The following is a 17,833-nucleotide window of genomic DNA, read 5'->3' on the forward strand; positions in this document are numbered from 1 at the left end:
AGCTTTGTGCATGTTGTTTGATTAGCTGGTAGCCAAAGCTAATTTCCTTTGTTTTCTTTCTCAGCTCTTCCCTGGAGGGGGGTGAAAGGGTTTGAGGGTACCCCACGGGGAGGAATTCCCAAGTGCTCCTTCCTGGGCTCAAAGGAGTTTGGTTTTTTTGCATTTGGGTGGTGGCAGCACTTACCAAGCCAAGGTCAGAGAAAAGCTGTAACCTTGGGAGTGTAATAGAAGCCTGGAGCGGCAAGTATTAATTTTTAAAATCCTTGCAGGCCCCCACTTTTGCACTCGGAGTGACAGAGTGGGGATTCAGCTTTGACAGGGGTTCATTTCAGAAGAGATGTAATTAAACACTAATGGAACCATAATAGTGAAATATGGAGTCTCATTTAAAAATCAGAAAGTGGAAGTGTAAATAAGAGAAAAGAGAGTGATTCCATAGGTCACTCCTTACAGGGTCTTACATTCCCACTTACAAAGAAAGGCAATTAAAGTCTGTGGATACAGAAAAAAAAACATACTGCAGTATAGATCTTTCCTGCATGATATTAATATGAAGTGGTATTTTATATGGAAACATACTGCATTAATGCTTCTTATTCTGGAATCATACACATGCACACAAGCCAGTCGGCATACCCACTGAAACAGCACTTTGATTTGTATTAAGTGTGCTACACATTCTGGCTTTCAAAAGGGATTAGATACTATGTTCAGAGATTAACATTTTCTTCAGTTTTCATGTAATTGTGGTATACTCTAGGCAGGGCTGATAGCACTGTATATTATTAAGGTTGCCCAACATTTCCCATTATAAGAACCTGTTTTCAATTGGTTCAAGTATGGCCAAGTTATATGCATTTGGGCTGAAATTTTCCATTCCTGGTGTCTGCCTCAGGCTGATTTTTTTTTCTTTTTTAAATTTTAACCAAAAGGGTTCAGCAATTTCCAAGAAAGAAATATGCATAAATATGTGGTTTGCCCATGTTAAAATATTCTAGACACTTTTTCTTTTAAAAGCTCTAGCACCTCCATGCTTTGGAGTAGGGTCTTGAAATTTTGCAGCGGGCAACCTTTGTTTCACAGATGTGACTTTTGTTGTCCCTTGGAAACTCCATCCTAATTTGTCCAAATTCTAATCCTTGAAGAACTGCAGATCAAACATGCTCAGTAGAGGGTTCTTAGATTTTAGCAGTTTTCTCAAAGATTCTCTGTGCACTGGTCATGTTCCAAGCCACAGCTGAACAGGGTTTTGTCTGCAATTGCAGTTCAGGGCTGCTATGGGCTGTTCTTAGTCCAGGCATCTAAACAGAGAGACTTTCTCTCCTGTGCTTTCCATGACCCCCTATCTGCCACTAGGCCCAGGCTGCACGGAGGAGGAATCCATCTAACTCTCATGCAGAGGGAATGGAAAGGAACACATTGGGACAAGAAGCTTGGGGGAAGGGAACTAGGACTGTGAATTAAGGTGAAAGGGGAGACTGTGGAGGGTTTGGAAAAGACACTGGGAGAAGGGTGGGAAATGTGGGAGACTGAAATCAGATGAGGAGTCAGGCAGTAGACTCACACTGGCTGGCTATGACGACTAGGACCAATGCGTAGGGGGGAGGAGGTGATGAAGGAGAGGAGAGAGATCTGGCTGGAAGCCAGGAGGAGGGGAGAGAACTGAGAGGGGACACTGAGATTGGACAAAAAGCCTGGAAGGAAGATTGGCACTGGGAACATGGGAGCTAAGAGGGGTGTGACTGAAGGCCAGGGTGAGGAAGAGAGAGACTGGAAGAGACGCCAGGAGAGGACAACTTGGACTGGCTGGGTAAGGAGATGGGGGTTAGGAGGAGGGATGAACTAGGAATAGATACACAAGAAAACTGGGAGTTGGGGACAGACTAATAAGGGGATCAGAAGTCCACAGGGGTAAAACTAGCACTACCTGAGCAAGGAAACCAGGATTGGGATGAGCAGCCTGAGGAGTGGAGACTGGAACTGGGTAGTTGAGAAGTATGGAACTGGACAAGGAGGCCGGGATGGGTAAGAGACAGGACTGGGACAAGTCTGAGGGGATGGGGCAGAATGTGTCACACTTGGGGCACGTGCACAGAAGAGTCTGTACCTGCTAGAGCACACTCCCTCCAACAGAAAGGAACCTATAATTTCCGAGTCTCACCATCCTCTGCTGTGAATATCTCTGAAACCACTAGCAAAGGGTCTCCTCCCCCCTTGGAGTTGGTCCACACAGAGGATAACAATCCACTATTGCTATCAGTTATTCCATTAGCTCATGCGTCAGAGGTCTATGCAGTGGGTCTAAGGGTTCCTTTCCTGTTGATGAACCATGTGAGAGTGTCAATATGATCCCACATGACGGTATTTCAGGGTGTGTGGTTTTTTCCGTTTCCATTTTAAAAAACCTAGGAAATTACACACAAAAACAAGATTAAAAGAATATTATTAAGGCTGCAAAGTCAAGCACTAAAAAATTAGGAATTCCAAATTAAGGATGCCTGTGGAACCTTAATTCGGCTGCCGGGGGCATTACAATAAAGTCTCTAACTCTCACACACTATTTTTTCATAGGACCTTTGCCTCATTCAGTGCACAGAATGGACAGTGTTCACTTAATGAGGAGATTTTTTTTCACCTCATTGTTCAGTGTGTGCCCTCTTTACTGCAAAACAAAACAATCTAAACCCTCCTCTGAAAACAGAATTATTAGTTTCCTTCTGAGTTTCAATGGCGCTTGTCACTGTCGCGTCTGAGTGCTTCACAAATATTAATTAAATAATTTTCACAATACACTTGTGAGATGAGTTGGGGACATTATCCCTCTTTTACAGATGGAGTAATGAGGCCCGGGAAGATTAAGATCAAAAGTGTTCACTAACTTTAGGTTCCAAATTTCAGTGGCCTAAGACCTCCTTTTATAGGAGTTCTTACCATTATATCGTGTTAGGGGGCTTATTCCTTCACCCACTTACTTCCCTGGTCCTTCTCGCATGAACAGAGAACAACAATACCCGAAGTCCAATGGTGCAAACAATTCAATGTTTATTGGGGTGAACTTCCAGCAAGCGTGATTCCAGTTTCCTTCATTAGTGTCCCCCTTCCCAGCTCTGACACCACAGAGCCTTACCTGTGGCCCTGTTCTCATTTCTGCCCTTAGCTAAACATGATTCCAATTTCCCCACCCCCATTCCCTGTTCCCATTTCCCCCACACACACACACTTCCTGATTGACTGCAGACTATATAGTAAAACTTGAGTTCTGCTTAGCTATACCTTAACCTATCATTTTACTGAAATTTAACTAACCAATCCTAACATATTGTAACATGATTATGTAACCAATTATATCCCACCACCTTAATTAGTTTACACCCAGCAAAATTAATTACACAGCAGACAGGAACAATCACAGAACCAAACAGAGATTATACAGACAAACAATAGCAAAGTGGGAACTATAATGACAAAACAATACAGAAGTGAGGATTTCACATCCCAGCTATTGATAAGTGAGTTCTTGCCAGACAGGATGCTATCAAAGTTTCCTTTTACATCTTCTAGGCACTTCCCTCTCTCTGGAGGCAATAGGCATTATCATGACAGGACTATATTCCTAACAGCCCAATAGCACCTTATTTCAATGTGACTAGTTTGGAATGTGAGGATGTGACCAGTCGCTTCCCAGCTTATGGCTGCCTCTGCTGCTTAGCCAAAGGCCTTAGCCTAAGAACAGGGCCTCAGAGTGTCACAGTAAGAGAAGGCTCTTCCACGGGCAGACAGTGATTTTGATTCTTTCTTTTATACCTCTATAACTAGCCAAGTGATAAGAATACACCCAAATTCTTAGAGTATAGGCCTTTACAGACAGGCCTGAATATCTATATCCTAACATATGGCATTTTATATGACCAAAGCACATGTCCCACTGACTTCATTTATAGCTGAGAGTATTCAGCACTCCTGCAAATTAGATCCCAGAGTCTCAACTCAGGCACCCAGAAAATATAGAATACACTAAATTTGGTATAAGTGACTTGCTCAGCATCACATAAGAACTCTATGGCAAAGACAGGGACAGAATTTAATTCCCAAGGATAGTATTCAACTGCTTTAACCATGAGACCATCCTTTCTCTTCCTGCGTTCTCCTGCCTCATGCACAATACACCTTCCAAATTCTGCTACAAATGACGTAGCAAACAACTTCAAACAACTGTCCCCTTCCCTGCATAACCTTGATTCATATTCAGAGCATGTCTATTCTGTGAACCGACTGGGGCAGAAGTCCTATGGAAAAAATAGTGTGTGACCACAAAATTAAACACTGTATCACAGTGCATACTCACCAGGGGGCTGAATTAAGGTTGCACAGGTAACCTTAATTCTGTCATTTCTTAACTTATGAGTGCTTGACTTCTCAATCTTAATAATGTTCTTTTAACTTATTTTTGTATGTTCGATAATAGTATGTGTTGTAACATCGATACCTCTTCTCCATAATAAAAAGTAATAATAATTTGTTCCTGTTGTAAAATATACTCTGGATTAAAGTAGTATAGCTAAGAATATTAGATAGTTATCATTCTCCTCCACAGAAATCTAGCCAACAGAGACTTCTTAAATTCAGAGAAATTGTATGTCAGAAAACTGGTCTTCTCTTTCAAAACAGAGTGGTTTCCATGAACTTTCCTTGAATAGTTGTTTCCTGGATACCATATTGGACAAATACACAATGTAAAAGGAGCTGTGCTATTGTGTATGGGAGTTGTAATAATCATAAACCTTGTGCCTGGTACTGCAAAGCTGATTAAATATTAGCTTCAACATAAAGAGAGTGAATTAATGGATGTCTCCATTATTCATTTCCTTCTAAGTAAACAGTAGAGAAAAGGGATACTATCGGCTTTCATTCCAAAAGAAATCATTGTGAGGATGGGATGATTACTTGTTTCCCCTACATCATGAGCACCATCCATTTTTGACTGTTCTAGTTGTCACAGACAGAGGGTCTACTCATTTAGACTCACCTTGGCAAGCTCGTCCACCCCACTTGCACTTCTTGCCAACGTTACAAGATCCTCTTGCATTTTCTCCACCCATGACTTTATTCTACAGAAATAAAAAGAGAGAAAGAGACGTCCCATCAGATCAATGGCAAATAGTTAAGACTATCACAAACACAAATGCAGGCCGACAGATTATCCTCCAGGAGGCAGATTGATGCCGAAGTTCCCTTGATATTGCCGTGAATCTGCTTTAGACATTCATTCCCTCTCTTTCTCTCATAGAAGCTGTCTGCCGTACAAAAGCCCAACACGGTGAGGAAGCTGTATACAATGACTGATCATCAAAAAAAGGGCAAAAAGTCAGGACACATGAAAATAGTAGTTTAGAGGGCACAAGAGCCTTTCCCCTTGATTGTTGAAAAAGTAACCTGCTTGCTTTTTTGGAATATGCCACCAATACTGAGACATAAGTTAACGTGAATCTCTTTTGTTAGCTCAAATCTAGCCTGGTCTTACACCAACCAATTTTGTTACCATCTGTAGACTGCATGGTGGTCCCCGCATATCCTAGACAAGAGTTCCTGTCACAAAACCCATCACCACAATTAACAGTAACTGACAGCTGCAGCAGATAGGTTAGAGACTGAATGGTATAGAGACTGACTAGCCTCCCAGTTGTATTTTGATTCTAAGCCTTCAAGTGCCAGGTGAACATTTCTGCAGTTGTACCTCTCATAGGGTTGTCTATAGTGGCCAGACCACCAGCTAGCTGAACAATCAAGCATACTGTCAGCACTTATTATTACTATCTATGGTACGGTACCCATGACCCTAGTATACGAGCACATTCTAATCTTTAATGTATTTATTCTCACAAGACTCCTGTGACTTCAGAAAAGCAGACTTTGACTCCCTCAGGGAACTGATGGGCAGGATCCCCTGGGAGGTTAATATGAGGGTGAAAGGAGTCCAGAAGAGCTGGCTGTATTTTAAAGAAGCCTTACTGAGAGCACAAGAACAAACCATCCCAATGTGCAGAAAGAATAGCAAATATGGCAGATGACCAGCTTGGCTTAACAGAGAAATCTTTGGTGAGCTTAAACACAAAAAGGAAGCTTACAAGAAGTGGAAACTTGGACAGATGACTAGGGAGGAGTATAAAAATATTGCTTGAGCATGCAGGGGTGAAATCAGAAAGGCCAAAGCACAATTGGAGTTACAGCTAGCAAGGGATGTGAAGGGTAACAAGAAGGTTTCTACAGGTATGTTAGCAACAAGAAGGTGGTCAGGGAAAGTGTGGGGCCCTTACTGAATGCGGGAGGCAACCTAGTGATGCATGATGTGACGTACTCAGTGCTTTTTTTGCCTTGGTCTTCACAGATAAGGTCAGCTCCCAGACTGCTACACTGGGCAGCACAGTATGGGGAGGAGGTGAGCAGCCCTCTGTGGCGAAAGAACAGGTTAAGGACTACTTAGAAAAGATGGACAAACACAAGTCCAAGGGGCCAGATGCAATGCATCCGAGGGTGCTTAGGGAGTTAGCTGATATGATTGCAGAGCTATTGGCCATTATCTCTGAAAACTCGTGGCAATCCAGGGTGGTCCATGATGATTGGAAAAAGACAAACATAGTGCCCATATTTTAAAAGGGAAGAAGGAGAATCCTGGGAACTACAAACCAGTCAACCTCACCTCAGTCCCCAGAAAAATCATGGAGCAGATCCTCAAGGAATCCATTTTGAAGCACTTGGAAGAGAGGAAGGTGATCAGGACTAGTCAACATGGATTCACCAAGGGCAAGTCATGCCTGACTTACCTTCTATGACGACATAACTGGCTCTGTGGATATGGGGAAAGTGGTGGACATGATATACGTTGACTTTAGGAAAGCTTTTGATATGGTCTCCCACAGTATTCTTGCCAGCAAGTTAAATAAGTATGGATTAGATGAATGGACTATAAGGTGGATAGAAAGCTGGATAGATCATTGGATAGATCACTCAACAGGTAGTGATCCACAGCTCAATGTCTAGTGGGCAGCTGGTATCAAGTGGAGTGCCCCAGGGGTTGGTCCTGGGGTCGGTTTTGTTCAACATCTTCATTAAGTTAGCGAATGACACTAAGCTGAGGGGAGAGGTAGATATGCTGGAGGGTAGGGATAGGGTCCAGAGTGACCTAGACAAATTGGAGGATTGGGCCAAAAGAAATCTAATGAGGTTCAACAAGGACAACTGCAGAGTCCTGCACTCAGGATGGAAGAATCCCATGCACTGCTACAGGCTGGGGACTGACTGGCTAAGCAGCAGTTCTGCAGAAAAGGACCTGGGATTACAGTGGACGAGAAGCTGGATATGAGTCAACAGTGTGCCCTTGTTGCCAAGAAGGTTAACAGCATATTGGGCTGCATTAGTAGGAGCATTGCCAGCAGATCGAGGAAAGTGATTATTCCCCTCTATTTGGCACTGGTGAGGCCATATGTGGAGTATTGTGTCCAGTTTTGGGCCCCCCACGACAGAAAGGATGTGGACAATGTGGAGAGAGTCCAGCAGAAGGCAACGAAAATTATTAGGGGGCTGGGGCACATGACTTATGAGGAGAGGCTGAGGGAACTGGCCTTATTTAGTCTGCAGAAGAGAAGAGTGATGGGGGATTTGATAGCAGCCTTCGACTACCTGAAGGGGGGTTCCAAAGAAGATGGAGCAGCCCTAGCTCCAGCAGCCTAGTTCTCAGTGGTAGCAGATGACAGAACAAGAAGCAATTGTCTCAAGTGTGTGGGTGGGGGGGTCGTGTAGGTTGGATATTAGGAAAAACTATTTCACTAGGAGGGTGCTGAAGCACTGGAATGGGTTACCTAGGCAGGTGGTGGCATCTCCATCCTTAGAGGTTTTTAAGGCCCGGCTTGACAAAGTCCTGGCTGGGATGATTTAGTTGGGATTGGTCCTGCTTTGAGCAGGGGGTTGGACTAGATGACCTCCTGAGCTCTCTTCCAACCTTAATCTTCTATGATTCAATGATTCAAAGGCTGAGTGTCACAGTGCCCCACTTTTAGGTGCCTAGAAAGTCACAGGAAAAACTCTATGATCCACAAAGCTGAGTTATGTGCCCTGGCTCCATATACAATGAACGGGGAAAGAGAGTCGCCTTAGAATGTGATCCAGGATGGAGTAGCAGGGACCACGAAACAGCCCTTCACCCTCCTGCCAGGTTGCCAGAATGGATTTCACCTCCCCAGTTGCTATGCAGAACCCAAACACAGGCACAAGGCAGCTAGTGAGGATTTGACCCAGAGAGATTCTCTCAGCCTTGGTCACAACAGCAGATGCAGAGTAACAACACTGTTGGATGGCTTTGATTCAGCTGAAGCTTCAGCTCTGATCACTAAACAGGAGCTAAGCGAGAAGAGATGTAAATCACTCTGCATAGCAGCTGCACACAGAGCACATGCTTTGGATTTCACTTCAATGCCATGTGAACAAGGTCAAGCTCCTAGGAATATAGATCACAGTCCTTTATCGAACTGGCACAAGGTCATTTTCCCTCCATGTAAGCCAGGGCATTTGTCCCTGTAAGTAGATGTTTTTGTTTCAAATAGGTAGCACTGACAGGCTGGAGAATGCAGCAGTTAAAGTTCCAGAATCGTTGGGGATTATTCTCATTGTACTATTATGTACCGCAAATCAATTGAGGCACATGAATAGGCTGTCTCATTCAGATTTTATTTTATCATAAACCTTCTCTGTACATGAGCCGTCACCCCACTTGTAACACTACTTCACATCCTGGGGTGCAATATGGGATGAGGAGTTGTATCACCTCTTACCCTGTAAACCTTATGTGCATTAAAAGCTTTGTTACTGTAACTCCCTGCCTGGGATGTTCACAGTCAGCAACTAGCATGCCCTGAGTGGCTGTGTATAACTGCAGCCTTAGTCCAGCAACTCTGAACCCAGCAGCCTGCCAGCAATACACCAGTCACATTCCCTGTTTTCTACCAGCTTTGGTTACCACTTGGAGGGTGACTCAACACAACCTCAGTTCTGAGGTATTACAGTTCATTTGCTTCTTTAAAGAACCAAAAGCATATTACAGCTTATTAAGGGCTTGTCTACACTTACTAGAGGATTGATGCCATGGTGATCGATGCATCAGGAGTAGATTTAATGGGTCTAGTGAAGACCCACTAAATTGACCGCTGATCACTCTCCCGTTGACTCCTGTACTCCACCTGATCAAGAAGAGTAAGGGGAGTCGACAGGAGAGCATCTCCAATCAACGTCACGTAGTGTAGACCCTGTGGTAAGCAGACCTAAGCTATGTTGATTTGAGTTATGGTATTCATGTAACTCAAATTGTGTAGTTTAGATCGACTTTTCCCTTTAATGTAGACAAGGCTAACTTAACTGGGGTAAATATACTCTTCCCTTGAAGCAGAGCACTGAGTTGGTTTATAGTAAAAATAAAACAAGTTTATTAACAAAAGGACAGAGTTAAGTGACACCAAGTAGGAGGTTAGAAAGGGTTACAAGCACACAAACAAGCAAAATGCGCTTTCTAATGGCTAAGACTAGATCAGAATTCCCCTGGCATGGCCCATACACCACCATCCCACCTGGCATCAGTGCGGTGGGATGTGCAGAGGTGTCCAATGGGCATCAAGCATCCCCTCAGCCAGGAAATGTTCCCGTGGAGAACAATACCAGCTGGTGTAATTGCTGCAGCCCCCACGCAACTCTAATCTATGCTGTGGCCAGAGGCATGGCCAGCACAGATAATTAAGAAGTGGTAACAGCCTCCCTGATGGGTCTTCCTCTGCTGCATGAAGCAGAAACTCTGTGCAGCAAAGAATCTGGGCTGAGATCTTTAAATCAGGAACCCTCCCCACTGCAGTAGTGATGGGAAAGGCAATTTCCTATGGTCAGATGAGATCACAGGTCATCTTTAATTTCTATCGGGTCACCTAACCGATCTCCCTGACAGTGCAGGCTTGGCTCCTCTTAGTCCATTTTCTAGAGCTTTGGCTAGTCTACTTTTCAATGGATTTGCCAGAATTTTCCTTGGAAGACAATGCCACCATCTAATCCCACTGGAAATACTCTTTCTGAATTTCATCCTGTTAATCCTATTTACCATCCTAAATAATTCCTCTCCCGCTTTTATTTCTAGTCTTCATCATTCATCTAGCTATATATGCATACCTATGTTTTCCCCTCCCATAGAAAAACCAACAGAAGGGGAAAAAAGTCATCTGAACACAAAAAGAACTTCAGTGTATAGCAAACTCATCCGATTCTTCCCTCTAGAGGATGAGGAGAGAGCATGGACTGCAAACTCTGCAGATTTTAGAGATCCACAGGGAAATCTGGTCCTTACTCCACTGATCTCAGAGCACTCGCAAGAAATGCCTGTCCCTAAGAGCATTCATCCCTTGATGACCACGTCTGCATATTCCTTCAATTAGGAGCCATGCTGCCTTTGGCTCACCTTTTATGCCTTTGTGCTTTCATTCTGCTCTCTTTGGTACCTCTCAGGAGGGTAGAAATCCTGGAAGTTAATTGTGCTTTCAGCAGTTAAGGTCTGTTATTCTGGAAATATTAATGTTGTAAAATCGTTCAATATTAAAAAGAAATTGGCCATTTCTCATATTTGATACGGTCTCTTCCAGATTTGCAGTTATTTTAGATTCAGTTGCAAAGCAGATGTGCTGTATCTAATCCAAGAAAGAAATGCCTTTGTTAAAGGGGGAAAAAAATAACCCAAGAATGAGTTGCATCTCATTACAGTGCATCCCATAGTGTTCCATCAATTTGGAACATGACACTAATTATACAGCACAATGCAATGGGAATGTAACAAAGCTTACATTTACAATGCAACACAATCTAGTGCCTCCAAAATTTGAAGGGGACAGTGTCCACATTTGGATTTGATAGCTGCACTCTCTTTCAAAAACAAAGGTTTGCTTTGAATTTTTGGCAGTAACTATAATACTCAGAGGTTCCCAGTGGGTGCCAAAAGAGGCTTCACTGATAATTCCAGTCTACAGACCAGGAAGATGGAGTTTGCCTCCCCTTAGAGCCTGCCACCTACCCAGGTCCCCATGGACCCTGAGGGACTCATAGGAGGCTAGGCAATCCATGGAGAGGCCATGTACCCCTACAGTAGCTCTGGTTCCTAGTACCCCGACCCAACTCCATTTGACTCATCTGATAGAGTTCTATAGCAGAGCTATAATGCTCCATTATATTCTGTAAGGTTATTCAAAAAAGAGCCAAGAGAAAGGCCCCCCATTTTCTATGAGAATACATAGGATGTTTTCGTAGCAGTTCAAAGCCTGCATTCACCCACTTAGACTTGGCAGCCCTCGCTACACTATAATTTCTCTTTAACATTTCTCACCGTCATGCTAACACCAGTGGGAGTGCTAGCCAGGGCTTACGCAACCCAGTGGTTGAACAGCCAGTGTACCAGTCTATCCCAGTACTCTAATGTTGCTAGCACTGGTGTAGCTGGACTGGCAGTAATGCAAGGGTGGGAAATTTTAAAACAAATGCTAGCACAGAGACAGCAGGTGAAATCTTGGCTCCACTAAAGTCAATGTTCTTGTTCTCTTTCCCCCACATCTCTCCCTTGTTTACACTGTTAATTCCTACTCCCCTCACTGGAACACTGCTTTTTCCACTTGCTGTCCCACTTGTGACAATTTGCTAACAGCCTCCCAGCCAACAAATAAGCAGCTCCCTTCAGGGGTAGTATTAATGCTCTGCCATAGATCAGATTCTGAGGGATGGTTTGCTCCCCAGAGGTACAGTGTGTGCTTTGCTTTTCCTCTTCAGCATCATATCAACAACAGTTCACCCCCATCAGCTCCCTTCTTTGTTCATTCTCATCTTGAGACTCCCACATGGCAAAACAACACGCTGATGATGTGTCTCTGGGCTTATTGATTGATTACATTATCACTGACTACTGTAATTAATTCAAACATTATTCTGAAGCTTTTCCATATTATTTACCATGTTTCATTTTCAGAAGCATTACATATATATTATATTAAAGGTCCTAGTTCAAATCTTCTCTGCATTTTACATCAAGTAAACATTTAATCTAATATTTTCTATTCTAGAAAATTGCTTGTAACTGTGGATTCTTTATGGTGCATTTTGTGTGCCCTGCAGCTGTGATCTACTAAGCCTACCATCTGCTTTAGTGAAAGGGACACCAATTTGAAATCTAGTCACTTAAACAGAACAAGAGACAGAGAGAGAGAGAGAGAGAGAGAGAGAGAGTGTTAGTAGGTAGTAGTATCAGGAACTACAGCTGCCCCTGAGATAATCTGCCAATTTCTGTAGCCTCACATTTTCCTATTTTTGTTTTTTTAAAAAGTCTCTCTTCCCCCTAGTTGTTGTGTGAAACACCCACACAAACGAAACACTGAAATAGTGACATCCATTATTCAAAAAGTGTTTCCCGGTGCACAAAATAAAGGAAACTGCAGAGAAAAAAAAACCCTGTGAATTTTTTTCTCTGATCTATTCTAGTTACAAAAAGATTTTAGGTCTTATTTGTAACAATAATTGATAAAATCAGACAGGATTGATTTTTAAGTTGACAGTTTCCATTTACCACAGTTGTGCTCTCTGCAGTTAATTTTTTAATGGTAATTGTCAGCTACTCAATTAGATCTGAGATGGTACAAAAACCTAGTTTTATTAAAATTACTTTAACATGCTTAAACTTTTTGAGTTTTGAAGGAAATTACTCCTAAAAAATGAGCATCAATCTCTTTCACGGTGGGAAACTGCTGTAATGCAAACTGATGCCCTCCTTAATGTGGAAAAATATGCTCAGCTTTTCTATTAATATTAAATTGTATATTAAATAAAAAGATCCCAGGCCTGCTTCTGATCTCACTTAGGCTCAATCTTGCAACTGGCTCCACACATTTAGATGGGATAACAACAATGAAACTAATAAGCTAAAAATAACAAATGACTATCTCCCTCCCCACTCTAGCTTTGTTTAAAATAATTTTGTACCTTCAAATATTGATTTATAGTTTATATCCATGACAGAATATTATGAGGTTTCTGTGACATGGACTCTCTTGGTATTATTTGTTTCTATAGTGGCTAATACAATAGGGTACTATATAATAAAGAATAATAATTCAGATCCTTCCCCCAATACTAATATTAAAAGTACCACATTGTAAATTATTGTTCTAAAATTCCTACAAAGATTAATGCAATTATATCCCATTCCCACAAGCATCTAAGTAACGCCAGCAATATTTACTTAAATTGTCTAATGTTTATAATTGTGAATGGTAATCCTCCACCTCACTACCAGTTATAAGTGGCTTGGTTGCATACAGTTTAGACATTCCAAACTTCTATTAGATGTTGTTTCTGAACTGGACACATTATTAGTACTAAACTTGCAGGGGAAATTCTGCACAACACTTGTAGACTGTAATCCCAAACCAAAATGGCAATTTCTATTAAACACATCCAAATGTATCATATCATCTCATCGTCTTTTTTTTTTTTTTGTAAAAAAGTAATGTGTCAAATTAAAAAGAAAAAGAAAAGAAAAGAAATGAGAGCTTCAGGGCACTGAAATGCTTGTCTGTTGCTTCTTTACACTGAAGCCTACGGTGTAATATCTGTCTGACAGTTGCTCATGGTCAGAGTTTATTTAACAATTGGAAAGCTGTCACAGCAAACATGAGGTCTTGTGACTTGAAGAGGCAGCAATCTTTTTTCCTCATAAGGCCAGCAACAGACCCTTGATGCTGAAGAGAGGTTTCTTTCTGTTTAATAGAGCATTAAAGTTGCAATGAGAACTTTTAAACAGAAAATCAGAATATATTTAAGCTCAAAAGAGACAGTAATACAATTGCTCTGAACACTTGTTTTTGTCATCTCAGGCACTGAGAATTATTGCAGAGTAAAAAAGTTACTGAGGTTAGATTTCCTTTGAGATGGATTGCAATATGCTATATATTCCACATAGCGAAGATTCCCTCACTTGCATATATGTTGTTCTCAAAGGTAAAGACAATAACCAAGAAAAATGCAGTTTTGCCTAGTGGATTGGGACTCATGAGTCCTGGGTTCTTTGCTCCATCACTGGTTTGCTGGCTGATCTTGGGCAAGTCATTTCCCCATGCCTCAGTTTCCTCACCTACAAAATGGGAATAATGAGACTTACCGCCTTTGTTAAAGGGCTTTGAGATCTATGGATGAAAAGCTCTATGTAAAAAGATTACATATATATGTTCCACACATGTGCAGCTCCTACTGACTTCAATGGGAACCTCATCTGAGTGTTCAAAAGCAGAATGTGGCCTGATATTTCAGACACAGGGCCACAGCATGCCATGTGTTTTTAAGCGGAACACCTCAGTAAGTTCAGTGGGATACTCTACTCAAGGGCTGACAGTCAGATGTGGTCCATAAAGATCAATTTGACAGTCAGTACAACAAACAGTCTTCCACGATACCAATTTACAATCCCCAGAGTCACAGGGTTTAGCCCTGGCCATCTAAACATAAACCTGGTTGAAAATCAGTGTCAAAGATCTCTGCCTGTAAAAAAAGTAGAATGCTAGTGGATTTCAAAAATTAAAGAAACGAGGGCAGTTAATCCAGACAGTGTTACATCTGTTTTGTCAGACGCCAATGAGAGCAGAATCAGGCTTTGAGGCAATGTGTACTGAGGTAAGGCCCAACCCTGCTGTGTATGGCCCTGATGTTATGGGCAGACTGCTACGCACACCCTCATGGAGCCCCCGTGATTTCAGTGTAATTCTAGAAGGCTGTTTACACAGCCAATAGCAATGAGACTCAGAGCCCAGGCTGACAGATATAGGCTTGCGAGGCTCATGCCAGCAGGTTAAAAACAGCTGTGTGGACAGCACTTTTAAGTTGCAGGTCAGGTTTCAGAGCCTGAGGTCCAATCCAAGCTGCAACAGCAACACAGCTATTTTTAGCTCAGTCGCACGATCCCTGTGAACCCAAGTCTGCCAACCGAAGCAGCAGGCTATGTAGACATACTCTAGCTGGCCACTGCAGTCAGTCAACGCAGATCACAGTGAGGTGCAGGACCTTAGCTGTAAATTCCTCAGGACCAGGGCACATCTTGTCTGTGATTCTGAATGGTGTCCAGCACACCTTTGAATACCTAACAAACAACCATTAAAATAATGAAAATTGTGGATGGCAAGAAAGTGAATTGTTTACAAACTGGTTCAATATTTCTCAGCATATCAACCCCTACCCCCAGAAAATGCAGACCACATGCTCTTAATTCAATAGAAAAGCAATGTTTGAAAAATGAAGATAAAGGAGGTTTGACTCAGAAATAATGAAAGAGCAAGCACTGCTATATTTATCCAATCTACACTTACTCTTTGTTTTCCCTCTCAGAATAACCTTCACTTTCAGAATCAGATGCTTCTGGAAGAAGATTTACTATCCATGAAAGGAGGGGGAAAGGGAGCACAAAGAAAAAATCCTGCTACAAAATTATCATAAATACAGCATTGTCAGCCACGATTTTTCTTTCAGACAAAACTGAAGGGCAAGTAGAAACTGCTTGTTATTACAATTTCTAGATGACATGTGAAAGGAGAACACACATTACAATGGAATTATTAACTTTCTATACGGAAATCACCAGTTTTGCTAGTGTTTATGACTCCTAGAGAGAATTTTAATAATATATATATATTCTAATGACCTATCAAGCGGACAGTACTTGTATTTCACATGTGCAGGTGGATGGATGGATGGGCTTTGAAAAAAGCAACGAGAGGCAGATCCTGAGAGATACTGACCAAACTGCCTTGAAATGGGCTGATTGCCCTTAGCTCCCGTTTATTCCAAGTCAAAAGGCAGAGGAGGGTGCTCAGCATTTCAGAAGACTGAACACACAAGACCTGAACCAATGATCATTGAAGTAAATGCAAAGAGTCCCACAGACTTCAATAATGGGCATTAGATCAATCCCTTAGCGAAGTGGCATTACCCTGAATCACACCAATAGTATCTAAAGATGGATAAAACTGTCACCTCAATTGTAAAGCCCACGTGTATCATGGAAGCCACATAAAAGATAAGCAGTTAGTATCCCAGGAAGTGAATGTCACATCTCTGATTGAAGAAAAGGAGTACTTGTGGCACCTTAGAGACTAACAAATTTATTAGAGCATAAGCTTTTGTGAGCTACAGCTCACTTCATCGGATGCATACGGTGGAAAATATAGTGGGGAGATTTTATATACACAGAGAACACGAAACAATGGGTGTTACCATACAGACTGTAACAAGAGTGATCAGGAAAGGTGAGCTATTACCAGCAGGAGAGTGGAGGGTGGGCACAAAGGGCGGGGAACCTTTTATAGTGATAATCAATAATATCACTGAATAATCAATAATAGTGATAGTGATAATCAATAATATCAGTTAATATCAATAATATACCATCATGAGCCAGCAATGCCCCCCTGCCATATACACTAGTCAAACTGGACAGTCTCTACGTAAAAGAATAAATGGACACAAATCAGACATCAAGAATTATAACATTCAAAAACCAGTTGGAGAACACTTCAACCTCCCTGGTCACTCGATTACAGACCTAAAAGTGGCAATTCTTCAACAAAAAAACTTCAAAAACAAACTCCAATGAGAGACTGCTGAATTGGAATTAATTTGCAAACTGGATACAATTAACTTAGGCTTGAATAAAGACTGGGAGTGGATGGGTCATTACACAAAGTAAAACTATTTCCCCTTGTTTTTTCCCCCTCCTACTATTCTTGTAAAGTGCTGGAAATGGCCCACCTTGATTATCACTACAAAAGGTTCACCCCCCCCCCCCCCGCTTTCCTTCTGGTAATAGTTCACCTTTCCTGATCACTCTTGTTACAATCTGTATGGTAACACCCATTGTTTCATGTTCTCTGTGTATATAAAATCTCCCCACTATATTTTCCACCGTATGCATCTGATGAAGTGAGCTGTAGCTCACGAAAGCTTATGCTCTAATAAATTTGTTAGTCTCTAAGGTGCCACAAGTCCTCCTTTTCTTTTTACGGCTACAGACTAACACGGCTGCTACTCTGAATCTCTGATTGACTTATACGTTAGTACAGGACACTTAACGATTCATTCAGATGCCTCACCATGAAGGATCTTTACAACCACAATAACAGACATGCCCAAAGGTTATGCAATTAGTTCAGCATGTCTGAACCTGGACCCATTGGTTTTTCAGATACTTTGGTATAATCTATTTGCTGCTGATGGATTGAAGGCATGTAAAATTCCATTAGTACTGAACAAGGGTGTATACAAAGGATTATGTCCTTCAGCTCAAGTGATAGGGGCTTGTGCTGTGAGTGCTGAAGATCCCAGTGCTATCCCCTGATGACAGTGGGGTCTGTGTGCATCTGCACTACCAGAGATTCATTGCAAAATTGTATATCACATAGGACTAATTCTTGGAGATGACTGGAACAAGGCTTTGTCTAAATAAGGAATAGACTATGGCCTCTAGCTACTGCACTAGTGAGAAGTGGCTGGGAGCCATGCTGTCCATGAAGAAACTCTCTAGTGTGTGGATGGAGGGTACACATTGCAGCATCCATTATACTGCAAGAATGGGGATACTACTTTCTTTCTTCCCCACTCCCCTTTACCCATCTTGTCAATCTTCCTAAGGGTAAGACACTGCTGCCTATACAGCACGTGAGTGCCTTTCACATAAAATAGAGTACCAATAGTCAAGCCCCTAGGGTACTCCAGGGTGTCTCCAGGTCTC

At 42.0% G+C, this 17,833-nt stretch overlaps 1 protein-coding gene across 4 annotated transcripts in view; it reads right to left on the reverse strand.

Annotated features, from left to right (window-relative positions):
• CACNA2D1 (calcium voltage-gated channel auxiliary subunit alpha2delta 1) overlaps window positions 1-17,833 on the reverse strand; it is a 683,143-nt gene that overhangs the window by 594,664 nt on the left and 70,646 nt on the right. For all 4 annotated transcript variants that reach the window (XM_073328631.1, XM_073328632.1, XM_073328633.1 and 1 more), the window contains exon 2: window positions 5,027-5,108. In XM_073328631.1, coding sequence (XP_073184732.1) covers window positions 5,027-5,108 — 82 coding nt within the window. The remainder of the gene's footprint in view (window positions 1-5,026; window positions 5,109-17,833) is intronic.

The sequence above is a fragment of the Lepidochelys kempii genome, chromosome 1, assembly GCF_965140265.1.
Source record: "Lepidochelys kempii isolate rLepKem1 chromosome 1, rLepKem1.hap2, whole genome shotgun sequence".
NCBI classification, from domain to species: Eukaryota; Metazoa; Chordata; order Testudines; family Cheloniidae; genus Lepidochelys; species Lepidochelys kempii.